Source organism: Chiroxiphia lanceolata, chromosome 20, assembly GCF_009829145.1.
Source record: "Chiroxiphia lanceolata isolate bChiLan1 chromosome 20, bChiLan1.pri, whole genome shotgun sequence".
NCBI classification, from domain to species: domain Eukaryota; kingdom Metazoa; phylum Chordata; class Aves; order Passeriformes; family Pipridae; genus Chiroxiphia; species Chiroxiphia lanceolata.
Window position 1 is genome coordinate 6,311,772 of NC_045656.1, and position 19,200 is coordinate 6,330,971.

Below are 19,200 nucleotides of genomic sequence, written 5' to 3' on the forward strand. Positions count from 1 at the left end.
ATGTGGCTGGCAGGGAGGATGAGGGCAGGAACTGCTGGCACAGCCCTGAAGGAAAACACACAGTGAGCTGCAGCCTTCAATGAGCAGGATCACAGAATATCCTGAGTTGGAAGGGACCCACAAGGATCATTGAGTCCAACTCCTGGCCCTGCACAGGACACCCACAGGAATTGTGAAATGTGCCTGACAACATTGTCCAAACGTTCCTTGAGCTCTGTCAGGCTTGGTACTGTGACCACTGCCCTGTTCAGTGCCCAACCACATTCTGGGGGAAGAACCATTTCCTAATATCCAACCTAAACTTCCCTGGCACAGCTCCAGCTGCTCCCTCGGGTTCTGTCACTGGTCACAGAGAGCAGAGATCGGTACCTGCCCCTCCTCTGCACCTTGTGAGGAAGCTGCAGACCCTGATGAGGTCTCCCCATAGTCTCCTCTTCTCAAGGCTGAACAGACCAAATGACCTCAGCCACTCCTCATAAGGCTTCCCCTCAAGGCTTTTCACCATCTTCATGGCCTTTGCAGACAAGCCAGTGCTCACAGGAGCCCCCAAGGTGATCTGCAGCAACAAGGAAGGAATTGGGATGCTCCAGGGGCAATGGCTGGGATACATCTGCACCCTCCCCCTGCCACAGAGGAGCCCTGTGGGAGCACTGGGAAGGTGTGAGGAGAGGCTGGTGCTGGTGGTGGTCACTGCTGCTCCCAAATACCCAGAGTGGACCCCTCCAGTTGTGGTCAGCCCTCGCTGGTAGCCACAGAGCAAGAAATGGTGTGGCCAGCAGGACCAGGGCAGTGACCATCTGTCCCCCTGTGCTGAGACACCTCGTATCTTGGGTTCAGTTTTGGGCCCCTCACAAGAAGAAAGACGCTGAGGGACTGGAGCGTGTCCAGAGAAGTGAACGGAGCTTGGGAAGGGTCTGGAACAGCAGGAGCAGCTGAGGGAGCTGAGGGTGCTCAGCCTGGAGAAAAGGGGCATCAGGGGGACCTTTTCTCTCTCTTCAACTCCCTGACAGGAGGGTGGAGACAGGACAGCAGGACAGAGTCTTAAACTGTGCCAGAGGAGGTTCAGGTTGGACATCAGGAAGAATTTCTTCACAGAAAGAGCGATTAGATGTTGGAAAAGGCTGCCCAGGGTGGAGTCGCCGTCCCTGAAGGTAAGGAAAGAGTGGACATGGCACTCAGTGCCACGCTCCAGTTGACAAGCTGGTGATCGGTCATAGGTCGGACTCGACTCTCTCAGAGGTCTTTTCCAACCCGAGTCTGTAACTCGGGGATTCCGCGGCTCCGAACGGTCCCCGCCCGTTTCCCGCCTCCGCGCTCCCCGCCCGCCCTCACAGCCGAACCCCCCCCCCACCTCCCGCGCGCGCGGGGAGATGACGTCACGCCCCCGCGCGCGGTCACGTCCGGTAGGTGAGGTCAGGGCCGGGGCCGCCATTTTGAAGCGGCTCCGCGGGCGGCGGCGGCCGCGGGCGGGGGAGGAGCGCGGCCCCCATGGCCGGGCAGTTCGACTCCGAGGACCGCGCCAGCTGGTACTGGGGGCGGCTGAGCCGCGCCGAGGCCGTGTCGCTGCTGCAGGGGCAGCGCCACGGCACCTTCCTGGTGCGCGACTCCGGCACCATCCCCGGCGACTTCGTGCTGTCGGTGTCCGAGAGCTCCCGCGTCTCGCACTACATCGTCAACAGCCTGGGGCCGGCGGGAGCCCGGCGGGCCGGCGGCGAGGGCCCCGGGGCCCCGGGTGAGTGACCCCCAGGGCTGGCGGTGCCCCCCAGCCCCGGGCAGGGCAGCCGGGGCGGCTCCGCTCGGCGCCCGGGCGGTGTTGGAAGGCGTGGAGCGCTTTGTGGTGGAATTAAGCCGTGTTTCCGCAGCTGGGGCTGAACCGTCCGCCCGCACCTGCCTTCCCAGCGCCACACGAAACGCGTCCCGGAGCCGGGCGGCCGGGGAGATCCTGCGGCTCCAGCCTCCCACCGCCTTTGTTTTACTAAAGCGGTTATCGACAGCCCGTGGGTTTGCGTGTCACCCCGGCCGGGAGATGGTTCTGTGGAAGTGTCATCCCAAAGTCTGCCTTCTGACAAGGCAGCGCTGCGCTGTCAGGCAGGCGTGAGGCTGAGTTCCGAGCGGGTGGTTTAAGGAGTGGGGACTCCTCGGGATGTAATGGCAATCGTTGCTTTAAATCAGATGCGAAATTCAGAGGGTTTTTCCCCTTGAAGGGCGAAGTTTGATGTTATTTCTCATCAGCCGAGCATCTAATATGAAAACGCGTTTAAGTGTAACACTTGGAGAGCACAAGGTGCTGATGGTGTCGGGGGAAAACTGTGTCATGAGAAGCAGCATTTTTGCTGTTTAATGCAACTAAATGAACCTCCAGCAACGCAGAGTCCTTGGATGTGTGAGAACCTGCCGTATCCCTCCTGTGGGAATTAATGAAGCTGGTAGTGGAACTGCTCCAGTTTGGATATTAATGCTTGCAAGATGATGTGGGTCTGTTGCTGGCATCTCACAAAAGAGCCACTGGACAATTTTTGAAGTCTAGTAAACCTGTGTAATAAGAGATTTGGTGAACTTATTTGGCAGAAAGTAAACATTATATGAATTTCTACAGGGACAGTCACTTCTGATGTAGGTCTGTGGTTGGAATAAGAGACCAAGATTGGAAAGATGTAACAATACTTGTTATAGGGAAGATTTTTCAGTCTCTGCACAGAGTAGTTGACTAAGAGGGAGATAATCGAGGAAAAAAACAAAACTACTGCCAGTAGATTTGCACTGTTACACAGTAATTTCCCTTGCTCAGGGGGACACTTCAGATTTGAAAATTTGGGAAAGTCTCATCATGTTTACCCCAGGAACTGCAGAGTGCACTCAAGTCACAAAGCTCCACAGGTAAAAGTGGCTGAATTCAGCTGGAAGTCAAGTGTAAGTCGTTGCTGCAGTGGGCAGTGAAATGGTTTGCCACAAAGTGTGGTGGATTGTCTCACATCTGTGCAGACAGTTTTGTTGCTGTAGCTTTGCAGAGGTTTGGTGCAATAATTGCACCATGCAATAATTGCCATGGATTGTTGGTGTTGTGTAGAGCAGAGTAAGTTACCAGGATGGTTTGTTGTGGAATCAGCCCAATAGGACTTTAAAGACAGTGGTGGTGAAAAACACTGGATTGTGGCTGTCAGTTCTGGGCAGTTGATTTCTGGGGAGCAACTGATCTCTGGAAAAACAGTGTTTCCGTGTTATTGTGGTATCACTTCAGTACAGCCATCCTGACTCTTTTATTGGGTTACATCCTTAAGCTCATTTTGTGACATTCTATGAGCTGACTTGTGTTATGGGAGCTAAAACATTGTGGAGTTTGGTCAGAAATACCTTGTAATTCTCTTGCTTTAAATGTTTATCTGTTTAAAAAGAGTAGCTGTGTAAGCTGGTGGCACAGTAGGCTTAATATAACTTAAAAAGTATAATTATGTTTTGGTTGGTCTCCTTTTTATTTGTCCTCTTGCACTACAGACACTCCTACACTGATTTTAGTAACTTTAACTAAATCATACCTCCATGCTGATACACTAAACCCAAGAAGGTGCTGGTAGTGTGTATATTAAATTACAGTGTAATTAAGATGTTCTTTCAGAAAAAAGTAAGTGTGGGGTTGTTCTGGAATGGAAGGGAGAAAACTTTGGTAGAAGACTGAATAGGATTTCATGTTTGGGTAGGGAAACCAGTGCAGTAAAGAGAGGTGAATGTTTGCAAATTGTCCTGCTTGCTTATTGTGGTCAGGCTAAAACATTGGGAAAACCAATTCTACGTGTTTTATTATGGTACAGTTTATTGGTTGACAAACACACAGGTCTCACTGGGAAATCTGAATATGCCAGGTCGGGTCCTTGGGTTGATTTTTGTTGGTCTCAGTAAGTGTTTGTGAAATTCCTGAGTGCTCTAATACTGCACTTAGAGTTAGGGAAACCTCAGTACAGAGTGAATGAGATGAGGAGCTTTGGCTTCCCTAATATTGAAAGTCATGATGTCACAAAACCAGGATACTTTCTTCTGTTTCCAAAGTATAAAATAAATTTGTGGACTTTTTGTTAAATTCACCTTTTGCCTGATGCTGCAGTTTTTAACTTCTTGCAGGTGATTTTTCATCATAAGAAAAAAATTTAACAGAAAAATTAACCGGATCTTTTTACTTCTTCCTGAAATGCTGTAAAGCTGTTTTAAAAAAATTAGGATAAATCACCGAATTATGGGAAAGAAGAACACTCTGTTTCCACTGGAGATGGAGATTAACAGCTGAATGAGAATTAGGGTATAATTTGTGATGAAATATCACAGTCACGGGCTGAAGAAATCCCAAACAATACAAAGTGCTCCATGCAGGGAAGCAGACAATAGAAGAAATACTAAAAACATCATGTGTTTGCAATTTAACATGAGGCTTTGGGATAAAAATGTGTGATATGCACTAAAACAAAATGCCTAAAATACCCAAAGAAAGATATGCTTTCTATTAAGAGTACAACATTATGGAGACAGAAACCTTATTGTGTAGCAAAATTTGTGTGAAGTAGGAAAGTGTGACAAATATAGTGCAGAAACTGGCGTTTTCACTGTGAGTTTTAGGAACATGATGCTTAACTTAGGCTTCTAAGTCACTTCCATTGTGACTCTACTTCCTGGAATCATAGAATCCTTGCAGGATGATATCCACACATAGGGGATAATATTCCACACTCTATATGGAATGGCTTTAGGTGTGGGTGAGCAGTGTGGTTTAACTCTGACCCTTGGGGGTTTAGGGGTTAGGTTTGGGTTGGGTTTTGGTTTTCTTTCCTTTTTTATGTTGAAATCAAAATATATTTAAATGCAAAGTAGTGGAAGCTTGGGAAGTGCCTGCATTAGACATCTGCTCTTCTTCCCTCCTGTGTCTGCAGAAATGAGTCTGAGACTCCCGTGTGTGCTCAGAGCTCTGCCGGGAGCCGCTCAATGGGCTTTTATGTTTTCACAGGGCGTTCATGGTGCTTGTTTGTTTTGCTCAGCGTGAGTAGGAAGGTGCTTAAGAACAAGGAAAAAAGGTGTCCCTGTGGGGGTGGGGGAACCACACAGGCTGGAATGTGGTGCCTTCAGAGCCCGGTTCCCGTGTGCTCCAGGAGGAAACTGCCTTACATCACTCTGATATCTTACTTGGGAATGAGAGCCTCGGGTCTCAGTGCCTGTGTGATAACAGTTTCTCTGGCCCAAAACACGTTTTGTAAGTTGGGAAAGGGGACCACCTTTAAAGATTAGGCCTAAATACAAGCATGAAAACCTATGTTTCCATGAGGTGTTCCCTACACTGAAAGGGAAAGCTTTCCAAAGCTTGGGAATAAAGAGAAAACTCCCTAGTGACACTAACAGTTAATTGGAGTGAAGAGAGAAATGTAAAACCCCTGAGATGTGTGAGAAAGTGAGAAGTTACTCTGTGGTTACACCACCTGCCCACACTCTCAAGCAGTAGAATATTGGGTGTTTTATACTCCTCATTCCCCAGTGTCTGTACAATGTTTAAAACATATATAATCAGTCTTTTCCAGATTGACATGAAGCCAACACAGTTCCAAAGGGTGTCAGGAGAGAATGTGCATCATGAACAGAGAACAGACAGGGTCCAGGTTTGAAGCTTTCTTTAATTCTGGAACGTTTTGGATTTTAACTTTTTCCTGGCGTTTCTGGGAGCAGGGGTTTCATTACCTGCTCTGACACTCTGGGGTGGCTGGAGTCAGGTTAAGTCCTAGTGGAGATAGAGCAGGATGGATTAAGTAAGAAAGAGGATACTCAGCCCTTTGTGCTTCTCATTCAAAGGAGTAACCTTACCCAGCAGAGCAGTGCTCGTGCTAGAGGTGCACACTGAGCAGCTCTTCTTCCTTCAGCTCTGCAGGGCTGTGGAGGAGGGAAGATGATTTTTAGTCCTCCTTTTGTCCAACTTTCATAGGAAGTGACTAAAGTTCCTCCAGGAGCTGGACTTTACCTTTCCACGCCTTGTGCTCTTCCTGAGAGCCTTCAGAAGATGGGGACAATGTGCTGCTCATATTTGTGCCTTCAAGAAGACTGTCTCCCAGGATCATGAAGGAAAACTGGTCTGATTCTCAAAAAAACACTTGCCTTGTTGCTGTAACTTTCTTGTGTTAGATCTTGCCTTAATTATTCCATGGGCCTACAGGTATGAGCAGTGTTGTGGTTCAGCCAAGAAGCTGAAGAATTTCTCTGAGCCTGAAATCTGTTAATCTTTGAATTTCATTATACCAGGAAATGACAAAACTTGGAAGCCTTAATGAGTAGAATTATTTGTGTTACACGTGAGCATCATTTAGCTCATTACCTTGTAGCTGAACAAGAGTATCCACAAAAGAACTGATGGGAAGTTTACCACTTCCTTGGCAAGGTGGATTTGTATTTTATTTCCAACCTGCATTTTACCAGCTGTGACCTGGAACTATTTTGTCCTTTTTATGCCTCTGGTAGCTGAATTTTAGAGGTCTTCTGTTTAAGTTCTCCAGACAATTACGAGATTGCTGCCTTTGTGTTCTTTGTTAATTAATTTGGATTAAGCCTGTAGCTTTCTTGTTGCAAAGAGATCTTTCCAGCCTTTTGTAGCTGTCTTACTTTTTTTAATACAAAAGCGTCAGAAGTGCACGTGGTATTCTGGCAGTGCTCTTTGTGAAGATAGTCTCTCCTTTCTGATGCTTGTCTCTTTGTCCCTTCAAGGAGTGCATTTGTCTTTCTGATCCTTGAATTTGGAGTGTCTTTGTTCTCTGGCTGTTCTTCAGTTGTGCCAAATGCCTTTTAGAGTATGATTTTCCAGGATACAGTACACTGATTTCAGTCGCTCCTTCCCTGTACATAATGTTCCAGTGGACTTTCCTTCTTGAAGTCCAACTTGTATTCAGGTACATTTGGCAGCTACTTCAGGCTGTTGTGCATTAATTCAAGAGGGTGAACCTGTTCCAAAGGGAAAAAAAGACACTCCAAAATACCTTGTTCATCCTGGTGATGATAGTTGGTGCTGACAAGGCTGATGAATGTTACTGATGAGCTGCTCGTTCCCTATGACTTGTAAGATTTTTCTTGGAATACTTTTGTTGCTGGAGACAGAGCTCAGCCTCCTGACTGAGTCAGCTTGTAGCAGCTTTTACAAAAGTAAATTAGAGTTACAGGTTCTGTATTATTGTCATGTGAAATAAGTTCCATGTCAGTGAACTTCCCTGAGATTCAGTCTTTTCCCTATGACTTCAAAGTGCTTTGCTGCCCTGGTCTTAAAGTTTCTATGACTTTTTCTTTTAACCTAAGTGTCCCCGCAAGCCTTGATCCTTAAAGGCTCACAACTAAAGTAGTAGGAGATATATGCTCATGTTTCTGTCACCAGGCAGGTCTGAAACTTGATGTCTTTACCACTAGTTACAAGCTTGGTTTCCCGCTTCCAAAGCTGGAGGAAGTGCAGCATTCCCAGATCACATCATACCCTGATGGAGTGAACTTCAGCTCTTTGGAAGTGGTGTAGGGATGCTGCCCATCCAGCCTTAAGTCATCTCCTGTGAGGCCACTGGGATGAAATTCCAGAGTTCTGGCAAAGTCTGGAGCTGTAAGTTACATCTCAGCAACAAAAGTTGAGAGAGTTTTGTAACTTCTCAGCGTTACAATTTGGGAGAATAAGATGGAATCTTATTTCTCTTCCCATGCCGGGTTCGTATTTCATACTGATAATTACATTAACTTCCTTATCTCTCGGTGATGCCAGTTTGTGTTTCGTTTTTCACAATTTTTTTGAGGGTATTGCTTTTGGTTTTTGGCTCCCTGTGTTTGTATTCATTTCTTTTGAAAGCCTTTCAGGGCTGTTAATGCATGCAAATGTGCATTTTCCGATGGCTTAGTTCTGCTGCTTTGAGTTTCCTGTAACCAGCTTCACTAATGTTTATGTTCCTTCAGGATACTTCAAAACTTATTTATCGGGTGTTTGTCTATGTTGATCTTATTGAATCTGCCCTTTTCTCTGTTAGAACCCCTTTTTGCTCTCTTGAAAGAGCTTGTTGTAATGTCAGCTTTCCATGCTGACAGTGCTACTTTGAAGGGGGGTTTGGATCAGTGACAGTTTGAAGGATTCTGTTTGCTTTGTACTCCAGAGCTAAGTCTCGGAACTGTTAGATATTCCCTGCAGAGAAAACAGACTTGCAAAGTAAGCATCTCTTTCTTGCTAAAAGAGTTACTCATTAAAGCATAAATCTTTTCATCTCCTCTACCCTCCCCCAGCCTTCCATGATTCTTCCCATAACTGATTGCAGAGGGTATGGTGGAAATAGAACATCATGTGTGTGTTTTTCCCCAGAAGAACGTAAAATGGAAAAAAAAGTACAGCACACTGATTGAAAATGGAAATGGATACTCTGCACTTTGGTGCTTGTGATGGCTTGAATGTGAACATCCTCTGTATTTCAGTGTTTTTGAGTTTTGGATTTATAGCTTAGGCTCTGTCTGGCAAACATGGCAAAGAAACTACAAGACTTGAGATTAAAAGGCTGAGTCATACCTATTATGAAAATATATGTCATTGCTTTGCATTGCATAAAACATAGATAATTTTCTTTAATGGTACCTTTTATCAAAATGAAAAATAACTTCGTTTGCTCATTCACATCACTTTTTGGCTGCTGTGCTAAGCAGTTTTCCATAGTGTCCATGCCTTTAACCCAAGGTATATTACAGCAGGTAAACAACCACTGTTGTCCTTTGGAAATAAATCTGAACAGCAAAAGAGAGTTTAAAAAAAATAATTTCCTTGAAATTGTACCAAGATTTCGTTTACTTCCTATATTTAGAGTATAAAACAGGAAAAAGGGTATTATGTGTTGCTGAAAATGGTACAGACTTCTGAGAAAGATGCACTGAACATTTTCATCTCTTGGGTCCGTATAACATTGAAAGAAACAAAGATATTTTTATCCTAATTCAGGAAGTTTGGCAGTGCCAAACAATTACTCTTTTCCTTCGTTGACAAAATCTTTTAGAACAAAAGTCTACCCTCATGATCATGATAGTGCTGTCTCAGATTAAAAATACTCTAAAAGCTGAATTTGATGAATGCTGGTGTAAAGATACCAAATTCACTGTAGAAATACTTCTCTGTAAATGTCTTCTCGGATGTTTTATTTACAGTTTTAACTGTTGTATGCTCTCTTTGACATGTTGCCTTCTTTTTCCAGGGTCGAATCCCACCAGATTTCGAATAGGTGACCAAGAGTTTGATTCTTTGCCATCTTTACTGGAATTCTACAAAATACACTATTTGGACACTACGACCTTGATAGAACCAGTCTCCCGGTCCAGGCAGAATAGTGGTGTTATCCTCAGGCAGGAGGAGGCTGAGTATGTGCGAGCTCTCTTTGACTTTAATGGAAATGATGAGGAAGATCTTCCATTTAAGAAAGGAGACATACTGAAAATCTGGGATAAGCCTGAAGAGCAGTGGTGGAATGCAGAAGACAGCGAAGGGAAGAGGGGAATGATACCCGTTCCTTACGTCGAGAAGTATAGACCTTCCTCTGCTTCAGTCCCTACTCTGATTGGAGGTAACCAGGATAGTTCCCACCCACAACCACTGGGTGGGCCGGAGCCAGGGCCCTATGCCCAGCCCAGCATCAACACTCCGCTCCCTAACCTTCAGAATGGCCCTATTTATGCCCGGGTTATCCAGAAGCGAGTCCCTAATGCCTACGACAAGACAGCCTTGGCTTTGGAGGTACATAATGGGCAAAATTTAGAAGGAAGAGATCTGTACAAGGGATTTCCCTTTCAATCACGTTGATAGTTTTGCAGGAATAAGAAAGGGAAAAGCATTGTAATACTGGTTTTACGTCGTGATTAATAAGTTACAGATAAAGGCTTTTTTTTTTTAAATGAGTGACTTAAGTCACTTGTAGATTAGATTATTGTTGATTATTACAGCATGTTTAGGTTACTGAACCAGTATTGTGTCTTTGTCAGCCATCACTAACACAAGTGTTTCCCCATCCATGTTTTCACTTCCCAAGTGTTTATTTTCGGGGGGAGGGAGAGGGAGCAGCTCATGAGTTGTGTGTCTGAACCTGTGCTTGCTGTCGTGTGCCTCACCAACGTGTACAAGGTGTGCTGGGTTGTTTGTTGGTTTATGTTGTGTTGGGTTCCCCCCCCCCCAGTCTGTCAGCAGTTTTAAAGCAATCAGTGCAAACATTGATAGTCATTTTGAAGTTACCCAGGGTGAGATGATGATGATCACACACAGGGTTTTGTTGCAATATCTTCACCTTAAGCAGATTGCTTTGGGTTTAGATTGGGAAGCGGGAGTGTTTTACAATTTACATTACAATTTATTAGGGAAGTCTTGCATAAAGCAGTGATTGATGGAGCAGGATTTGTAATAAAGCAAGGAGTTTCCCTCAGGTTGATTCACTTCCTGACATGATCAAATACTTGTACAGACCCTTTTTGATTTTTCTTTTTCCTCTTAAAAGATGACTAGAGTGCTCTCTCTCTCCACATCAGATAGTTCTCCCTCAAGTTGAGTTTGAGGAAATTGATACCAAGGTATTCCCAGTGGCAGACCTTTGCCTTAGGATATGTAAATTGTAGCCTTTAATCTAGGCTTTCTTTGAGCCAGAGGCTCTGGAATTTCCTGATACCTAATTGACTTCCTGTTTATATAACATTTTAAGTACTTGGGAAAAAACAGTTTCTGTGCTGAGTCAGAGCATCTCCTCTTCACTCTCACATACTTTGTGTAATTGTGCATAGCACAAAAGGCACTTCAGGACTCCAGTGATTTGGCAGCTGTAGGTGTGTGTCTGTAGTACAGAACTGGCAAATGCAGCACATTCTACAGATGGATAATTGATGTACAGCCTGGCAAATGTGAAATTTTTTCCCATTGTAGGTAAAAATTTATCTGGGGGAGCAATGTAAATGCACTCTGAGTTACTATATGTTCTGTTAGATAGGTGGCTGGTTTTGGGTTGAGAAGCATGGATAGAAATTTATGCCAACTCATCAGATTTTAGGGAAACGTGAAGCTTTTTATCCTTCATACTTTACTACAGCCTAAAATACTGTCTCTTTCCCTGTTTTTCTCACTTTCCACCCAGCCACCTCCTGGAACTCGGTAATATTCCTGAATGGCATTGCAGACTATGTAATTACCAGATGTTACATATTTTTTGAGCCTCTGGATATTATGTTGTGGCATATTTATCATAACCTTTTAGGTTTCTTTCTGGATTTTGCTATTAATTTTATATTATTATGTAACTATTATTTATCAGTGTGCCACTAATGTTCTCTCAAGCCTCAACTTCCCACTTTAAAGCAGAACCCCACAACACTGCCCTGTGCAGAGTTTGGGAGCGTGGAGTGAAATAGGGAGAGTGAGGAAATGCTGGTAAATCCAGGCCATCATAAGCAACTTAGAGTGAAAGGAAATCCTTTACAGGCTGAAGAACAGCTTGTGAGTGCTGTGGCTGATCTTGTGTTAGCTCAATCCTCTTCACCAAAACTCACATGATCTATCAAGTTGCTGTGCTTTAGGAAGAGTAGTTGTGGAGAATCTCTCTCTCCTCTGAGCTACCCTACACCATTAGTATCTTTTACTAACTGATGGTAACAGGCTTGACAGCTGAAGGGTTGGGGAGGAGGGAACTGAGAAGTGTCAGCTCAGCTCATCTTTGTGACAAACTTACTGAAATACTTAACAGTTGAATGTAGAACTTCTTGATTAGGGTGATGCACTCCTGTCTTGCTACACCTCTGCGTTTAAGAAATGCAGCAGTAGTGGTGGTTCTTTATTCTGTATAAACTGGGAAAATTTAGTTTTAGAACATGAGCCATTGATCACTGCTTCTAGTGTCCTTCAGAGCTTCTTTGCAGCTTTTATCACTTCCAATCACGATGTTACTGAGTTGCTTTCAATGTCTGTACAGGGAAAAAAATAGCAATATGCACTTCATTTTCTCCCAAGTTTTTCTTCATCCTGTCTATCAAAGTACTGTTTCTTGTTGTCTCCTTTTTTCACATTCCCTTTCACTTCATGGTGTCCCTTCCCTGTTTATTTAGAGATCTCTTTCTTAGATAACTTAGTAGAAAGCATTATGTAAATCTTATCAGTCCATTTTTGCCCAGACCTCTTTATAAATACAGAAAGTGGGATTCTTTCCAAATGAAAACTCTTATCCTCAAATCTGGCAATATTCATGGGTGGGGGTGGATCCCACTGTTTCTCTTAGAAAAATAGATTCTTAACATCAAACAGTTTTTGCCCAAACTGCAAACAGAATATCTGTACTGCTCTGTTATTTTAAGACTGACATGCTTTTGAAGAGCTCAAGGGAGGAGGATCAGAGCAGGCGATGTTCTAATAAAGTCTGTGCTGTGTTATGGAAAAAAGATTCAGCAGGAGAAGTTAACATTTGTTTTGCATGTAACTGGACCTATTCAAGGAGTTGTCAGTCTATTTTAAGAGAAAATAGAGGAGAAAAAAGGAAGATCTGTTTGGTGAATGACTCTGAGATCGATCGATTTATTTTTTTTCTTTGTAACAGTAGCAGAACTCTGCCACCTTGACCTCACCAAAGAGGAGTACTTGGAATAAAACCTCAGCATACAGAAGTCTTCACTTGAACCTTCAGTTTTGCTTTGAAGCATATGGGGTATATTTAGTTTTAAAACTTCTGATGAAGACTGAGACAAACCTGACTTTCTAGCAGGGTACAGTGTTGTTCCTGAGGTGCTGTGCTCGGTGGGATGATGCACTATGGACTAATGATACCATAAGTCAATGTTAAAAGTGAGAGGAATTCGAAGAGAACATCCACTTCTAATCTAAATGTTTTAAAATTTCAGCACTTGTAATAATGGGTAATTTTTGAAAAGTTCTCTGTATTGTCTTCAGGACAGTGTTTGAACTACAGCTTAATAGGCAGAGTTTCAAAGCAGATCTAGAAAGATCTGTAAGTTATTGGAGTCATATAATGGAGTCATTTTATTAAGCCAGCATTTGTGAAATGATCTGTGCTCACTTAAGTCAGTCCTGCTTTGATAGGTGTAAAGATATATATATATAAGAATGAAGTGGGAAGATATGTATATAGATGAAATGTGAATGAAAATTTGTATCAGAGTGATTGCTAAATGACATTTCTGCAATGGTAAAAAAGGAATATTTTATCTCAGAGGTCTTTCCTCTTTTCACGATCACTGAAATGCAGATTTCATGTGTAGCTTCTTATAGTAAGGAGAATTCATAAATGGGTGTCCCTTGGCTGCAATGACCCTGAAACACCCCTGAAAACCAAAAAACAGCTACAGGATACTTCTGGGAGTGGGGGAGTGTCACAAGCATCCTGTATTATAACTCACTGCCATTGCAGTGTTGAACTCACCTTTTGCAGGTGAGTTGATTGTGAGATGTCCAAGATAAACTCTGTATGAACGTGAATTAGGGTGTGATAGTTAATAAGAGCAGTCTGAGAAAAATAGCTTGCAGACAGCAAACTTAAGTGCAACTTGTGTTCCTTCCTTCCTAGTGGGTTGGAGGTTAAATACTGTTGGGTTGGAGGCTGATACATAGATTATATCCAGGTCTGAAGAGTTTAAAATTATCTAGGACATTGTTCTTGTAATGGTTGTGATTAGGAAATAAGATTTTCCGGTTCTAGTATTGTCACATTTAATCTCCTCCTTGTTAAATTAGAGCTGATGTATTGTTTTGGTCAGCAGAGTATTTTTATTGGTACAACCCCCCAGTGGTTATTAGCAGTAGTAGAATTATAAAAACTGCATGATTAAATTCCTAAAGAGCTGAAACTTGCATTCAGTAGTCGAGGAAGGCTTCCTTTTTGCCTGTAGCAAATACATAAGAGGATTCTCTTCAAAATATGATTCATTAAAATGTCTATACTAATGATTACAAAAGGAAAAAATAAAACTACAGTGAGAGTCCCAGTGGGCCTCTCATTACCAGATAAGTAATCATGAGAGGTATGGGGAGCTTAATTAAATGTCCATGAAGTGGTTTGAATTTATGAACTGTTAAAAGCTGTTCTGGCAAAAGATCACAAGTGATTAAAACCTGTAAAGTTAATGGAGATTGGTAACATCTTAAATTGTTTTCCTTGTTCTTCATTTGCTGCCTGGAAAGTGAGAATAATGAGATTCAGTTTGGATGGATTTGGAACACAGTGATGAGCATCTGTGTAAACCAGTAACTGTATATTCAGTGAATTTTTGGATTAAATGCAGTGAGGCTTTTGGCCTTGCCTTCAGAGTTTATTTACAGTATAAATGAAAGAAAATAAGCATATATCTGCCCCCAGAAAGCATCCTCCCTCTAAAGAATTCTAAAACCCATTGTTTTTTACTTGTAAATAAGATTATTGATAAAATTCTACAGAGGGGTAGAAACGGGTAGACAGCTTTTCAGGGTTGCATTTATTAATTCACCAGCACCTTTACAATGTAAATTGTGCTTTCTTAGCTTGTGTAAGTGCTGTTTAAAGTACCCTTCAAGATGCAACAGAGTTGGGGACTGATCAGACCTAGACCTGACTGCACTGCCTTGGGGAAGTGACTGCTGTGCAGTTTGACCCTTTGCCAGAGGGAGACAGAATTGGTGCCGAGAATATCAGGGTGGAGATGAGAATAGGAGATATATTGCTGGGCTTTTATGTAGTGTACTGTGTTAAAATCAGATGCTTTGAAACAATGTGTTCTAGTTTCATTGGTCCGTAGCAACCATTCTTTTATTTTTCTAGCTAAAAAAAGTCAGGTCTAAGAGAGAGAGGGCATCAGTTCTCTTTAATATTTCTGTGAGTGGTGGACTTGGCAGTGCTGAGTTAGTGGTTGGACTCTGATCCTCAAGATCTTTTCCAGCCTAAACAATTCTGTGGTTCAGTGAGATTTATTTCTGTGAGAAATCTGTGGTGGGCAAGACTGAGATGTCATCTGGCCTTGCCTCTGGTAGTGGCTGTTTGAGGACGCTCAGAGTAAGAACAGAGCAGCCTTAAGGCACTACTGCTTAGACACCTGCACATTGTCTCAGTGTTTTATGGTCTGTGGAGAGAGATCCCCCACTTATCCAGAGCCTTTTTAATAATACCTGAGAAGTGGAATTTCAAAACCGAGGAGCTGTTTAGCTTCCAGGTTAGTGTTCACTTGGTCCAGCCTGCCTTGTTGGTGTTCTCAGTGGAGAACCAGCAGTGTGCAAGCCTCTGTCGGTCCAGCGAGGCACTTTTATTGGGATGGCACCTGATGGCAGGTCCCAAGAGTGCTCTGAGGGATTGGTATTGGATTGCTGGCTCTTCAGGTAGTTCTCACCTGATCTAGGCATGCCTTTTTCTCTCTATACTTTCTTCAGGAGTGAATGACATGGGGGACAGGCTGGTGTCTCAGGAACGGTCAGGACTGCTTTGTATGGACGTGTGTCTGGTACACTTGGGGGACACACCGGCGGGGAGGGCTGGCGGCTCAGCCCGCTGTTTATGGACGGTAACACGTATTTATTTCTTGCCCCACAGGTCGGTGAGCTGGTAAAGGTCACAAAGATTAACATGAGTGGTCAGTGGGAAGGAGAATGTAATGGCAGACGGGGTCACTTTCCATTCACACACGTCCGTCTGCTGGATCAACAGAATCCCGACGAGGACTTCAGCTGAGTGTGGCTCAACAGTTGCGCTCACAGATGGGAACAATCTCAACTTGTTTTTATTGCAGATGCCATCAAGACTCTGTTCCGACCGATTGAAAGCGGAATTGCTTGGATAAGCATTCTGATAACCTGCAAACCCCTGGGACTGAACACCACCATTCCTTAATCAAGGGTCATGTAATTCAGGGTACGACAGTAGATAACTCGTGTGTCAAGTGGCAGAACTAGTCCACGATTCTAGGTTGTAATGCCTGCTTATGTCCAGGTGCACGGCAGACTGGACCTTGCCAGCAGCAGCAGCCGGGGAGAGCAGGACTGTAGATGTTCAGATGACATTTATAGCTCTCTCCGGTCCCATTGCTTATGTTGCTTCTTCCTCAGGCAATGAACATCAACCGTAGACAATTCAATACACAGATAGAAATTTCACCAATTTATCCTGGAGCTTTCTCCACGTTTTTTTCCATCCTGAATTCTCTGTCCTAGAAAGGCTATACAGTACTCTGCATGGTCAGTTAACTATGCACAGTACAGATTTATGTAGTGCTGCTGGGGACAGCCCTTGTGATTTACACGTTCTTACCATTTTAATGGTAAATGACAGATCAAATCAACCTCAGAATTCTAGAAGTTTGTGGACACTAGATTGATTTCGTCAGTACTGTTGATGCTTCAAACATAGCAGTTGATATTAAATTAAGATTTTTGTTAACACACAAATATCTCTTTATCCACAAATACAAGGCTTATAGAAGTGTAAACGTCCATATCAGTGCTGAAAAATACGTGCGTAGCACTTTAATACGTAGCTTTAAAGCAGTGTTTGATTCACTAAATATACTAAAATATTGACACTGCTTTCCAGTAAAGTTAAATTATGTAGGGCTAGTTTAATGTTTCTAGAATTCTTGGATACTCCTGTTGTACAATACTGTTACAGTACAAATCGGTGTCAAACATGGTGAACTGACAAACCAAATATTACTTTTATTATAAAGTTACTCTGGGGACTCTTCTGGTTTGATTCCCATCTGTAAAATATTTGATAGTGAATTCATGAGGATTTTATTTTTAATAAACTAATGGAAAATAATTGTGTGCTTCTGGACTGATTCTCAAAAGGCATAATAGAGTAAATACGGTTTCCTAGCTCATAATGAAAATCAGTGCATTGAATAGGCAGTATTATGCACTGCTTGGTGGTTGTTTTTGTAGTCTGCTCTTCTAATTATCTGGTTTTCTCTAATATAAATCAGAATGGATTCAGTAAGTTTTGTAAACTGAAATTAAACACTGAAGTAACTATCCCTTGCCTGTACCCTGGGTTGTTTTCCAAGCACAGCACTAGTGACCAAACTAAATTTTGTAACTTTATGACTACAGTGTAATCCGTACAAAACAGTTTTTCTAAATAGTATCAAACGGAAAATGTTGGTTTTCCTTGCTACAAACCATGTGACTCGAGTGGCTCATTGGTGGCACATGCTGCAAAGGCCTTTGCTGCACTGCACCGACCTATACAACAATACTGGTAACACTTTACCTCAGAACTCTGTAACATGCTGGAAGTTATAATATTTCTGTTATATTTAAGTACTAGTCGTTTTACTTCAGAACTAATCCATCAGCAAGTCTGACTAATGTTCAGGTTATGGGCACTCATGACTTCTGTGCACACGTTAATCACACCTGTCCATCACCAGTCTCATGAGCACTGCTGAGGATTGTCAGAGAACTGACAGCTGGGACAGTGGTGTGGGAGTGGAAACAAAGGAATCGCAGTCCTGTCCTAGCTTGGATTGCTGTTCTGGTTAGGGTGATGTGCCAGTGATTGTGGGATCTCTTCTAGCTCAGTACAAAATTCACTTTGAGGGGAAAAAAATTGACAAACTAACTCTAGGCTCTGTAACTCATCGGTTTCTTTAAGGCTAATTTGTATTTTTCCTCTGACCTTGATATTTACTGTAACAGGGTTTTTTTGTTCAATAGCTGCACTCTAAATAACAGGCTTAATATTGAGTTTTTCAATTGCCCGTTTTTGCTTATATTTTTCTTCATGTATTGCAAATGAAACATAACGAACGGTGTGTTCTTAGAATAACACTGTTCTGAAGTATTTTTCCCAACTGCAGTTAATGAAAGCCCATATATTTGTACCTTTCCAATCAGGAGTTAAATTTTAAGATACCGAAAGAACATTTTTCTGGTAGTTTTATTATGCAAATATTGCCCTTTTAATAGGAAAGACATGAGTTGAATTAACTAGCGAACACCCTGCAAACTTTGTAGATGTGGTTTTATTAAGACTGTCTAAATTGCGAATATTTGTACACTTTGAAACAGCAAAATAAAGAAACTAGAGGAGTCTTAGTAGCCGCTGTTGCACTAGAACCCCAAGCAGTTTTTCATAGTCAACTGACACATTAATGCAACTGTTTTCCACTATTCAGTTCTAAGCCAAAATGTGGTTTTGTTTCATAGGTGGTAGAAATGTTTGCATTTGGACAAAGTAGACATTTCAACTTGTCAAGCTCTTAAAGGAAAATAGGTAGAACCTATGTTCATGAACATGTAGATTAAATCCTTTTGTGGCCTTTGTTTATCCTCTTCTATTTGTTCCCTCCCTTCTCCCCGATGCGTGCAAAAAAATCATTGCTAAGAATGTTGGTCACAATCTTTTGTCTCTACTTGGCTGTGTTTTTTGGTTTCTTGTGCATAGGCAGGTGTTAGAACTAGAATAATCATTTCTAGAAATACACCGTGAAAGCAGAATGCTCAATTACACTGTGTTCTTCTGGTGCATTTACACATTATATCACACTAAAAAGTACAACTGGCTGCTATGGTTTTTTTAATATATATTTCATTTTGGTAAACCCCAGCCTTTTTACTAATATTGGACCTGGTTAAATCTTGTTAATCTGTTTGAATTGTATTTGTTAATAATGAAAATATTTCTAATCATTTTAAGAGTAAAACACTTCATTTTTGTTAATGGTTTTGGGGAAGGATTCTAACCAAACCAGTTTGAAGAAAAATATGAAACATGTGCCATTGTATTATAACACTATCCACTTTCTTGACAGTTAAAGTCTTTTTTTATTTTTTTGTAGCATGTAATGTATATGTTCATAGTACGTGAAGTAAATAAAAGTATAGCCAAAACTTTGACTCGGTGTCATTCTCAATCAGCTGTTGTTGTAATATTTGAATTTAGTGATCTAAAAATAGAGCTGTGGGTGTGGCCATTTTTAATTTGCCATATTTGTATGAAGACAATTATAACACCTGCAGAAGTAAGACAAACCAAGGTAACTAAAATAACTTATCAACCAATAAAATATGGCTTTTTTGAAGTGAGGTGGCTTTCTGTAATCAAATGAGTCAAGGGGTTGGGGAAAAGTGAATTGCCATTGCAAAAGAGGACTTGTGAGGAATGTTAATATGAGATTTTGTAGCTATTTGGTCTCACTTCTACCTGCACAGGTGTATCAGGAAATAGTGTGAGGATTCTTTGGATG

The 19,200-nt window shown here is 42.3% G+C and overlaps 1 protein-coding gene across 4 annotated transcripts; it reads left to right on the plus strand.

Annotated features, from left to right (window-relative positions):
- The first annotated feature begins 1,409 nt into the window (after positions 1 to 1,409).
- Positions 1,410 to 18,850, plus strand: CRK (CRK proto-oncogene, adaptor protein). 4 transcript variants are annotated; one of them, XR_004360402.1, is made up of 4 exons: positions 1,410 to 1,732; positions 9,213 to 9,748; positions 12,576 to 12,741; positions 15,549 to 15,833. XR_004360402.1 is itself a non-coding variant. In XM_032707190.1 (3 exons), exons 1-3 carry the CDS (start codon positions 1,489 to 1,491, stop codon positions 15,684 to 15,686), a joined length of 918 nt encoding a protein of 305 aa, XP_032563081.1. In that variant the 5' UTR covers positions 1,410 to 1,488; the 3' UTR covers positions 15,687 to 18,850. The 4 variants fall into 4 exon arrangements, 2 of the variants coding, with proteins under 2 accessions (XP_032563081.1, XP_032563082.1); XR_004360403.1 differs by having other exon boundaries at positions 12,576 to 12,683; positions 15,549 to 15,638; XM_032707190.1 differs by lacking the exon at positions 12,576 to 12,741 and having other exon boundaries at positions 15,549 to 18,850.
- The last annotated feature ends 350 nt before the right edge of the window (positions 18,851 to 19,200 follow it).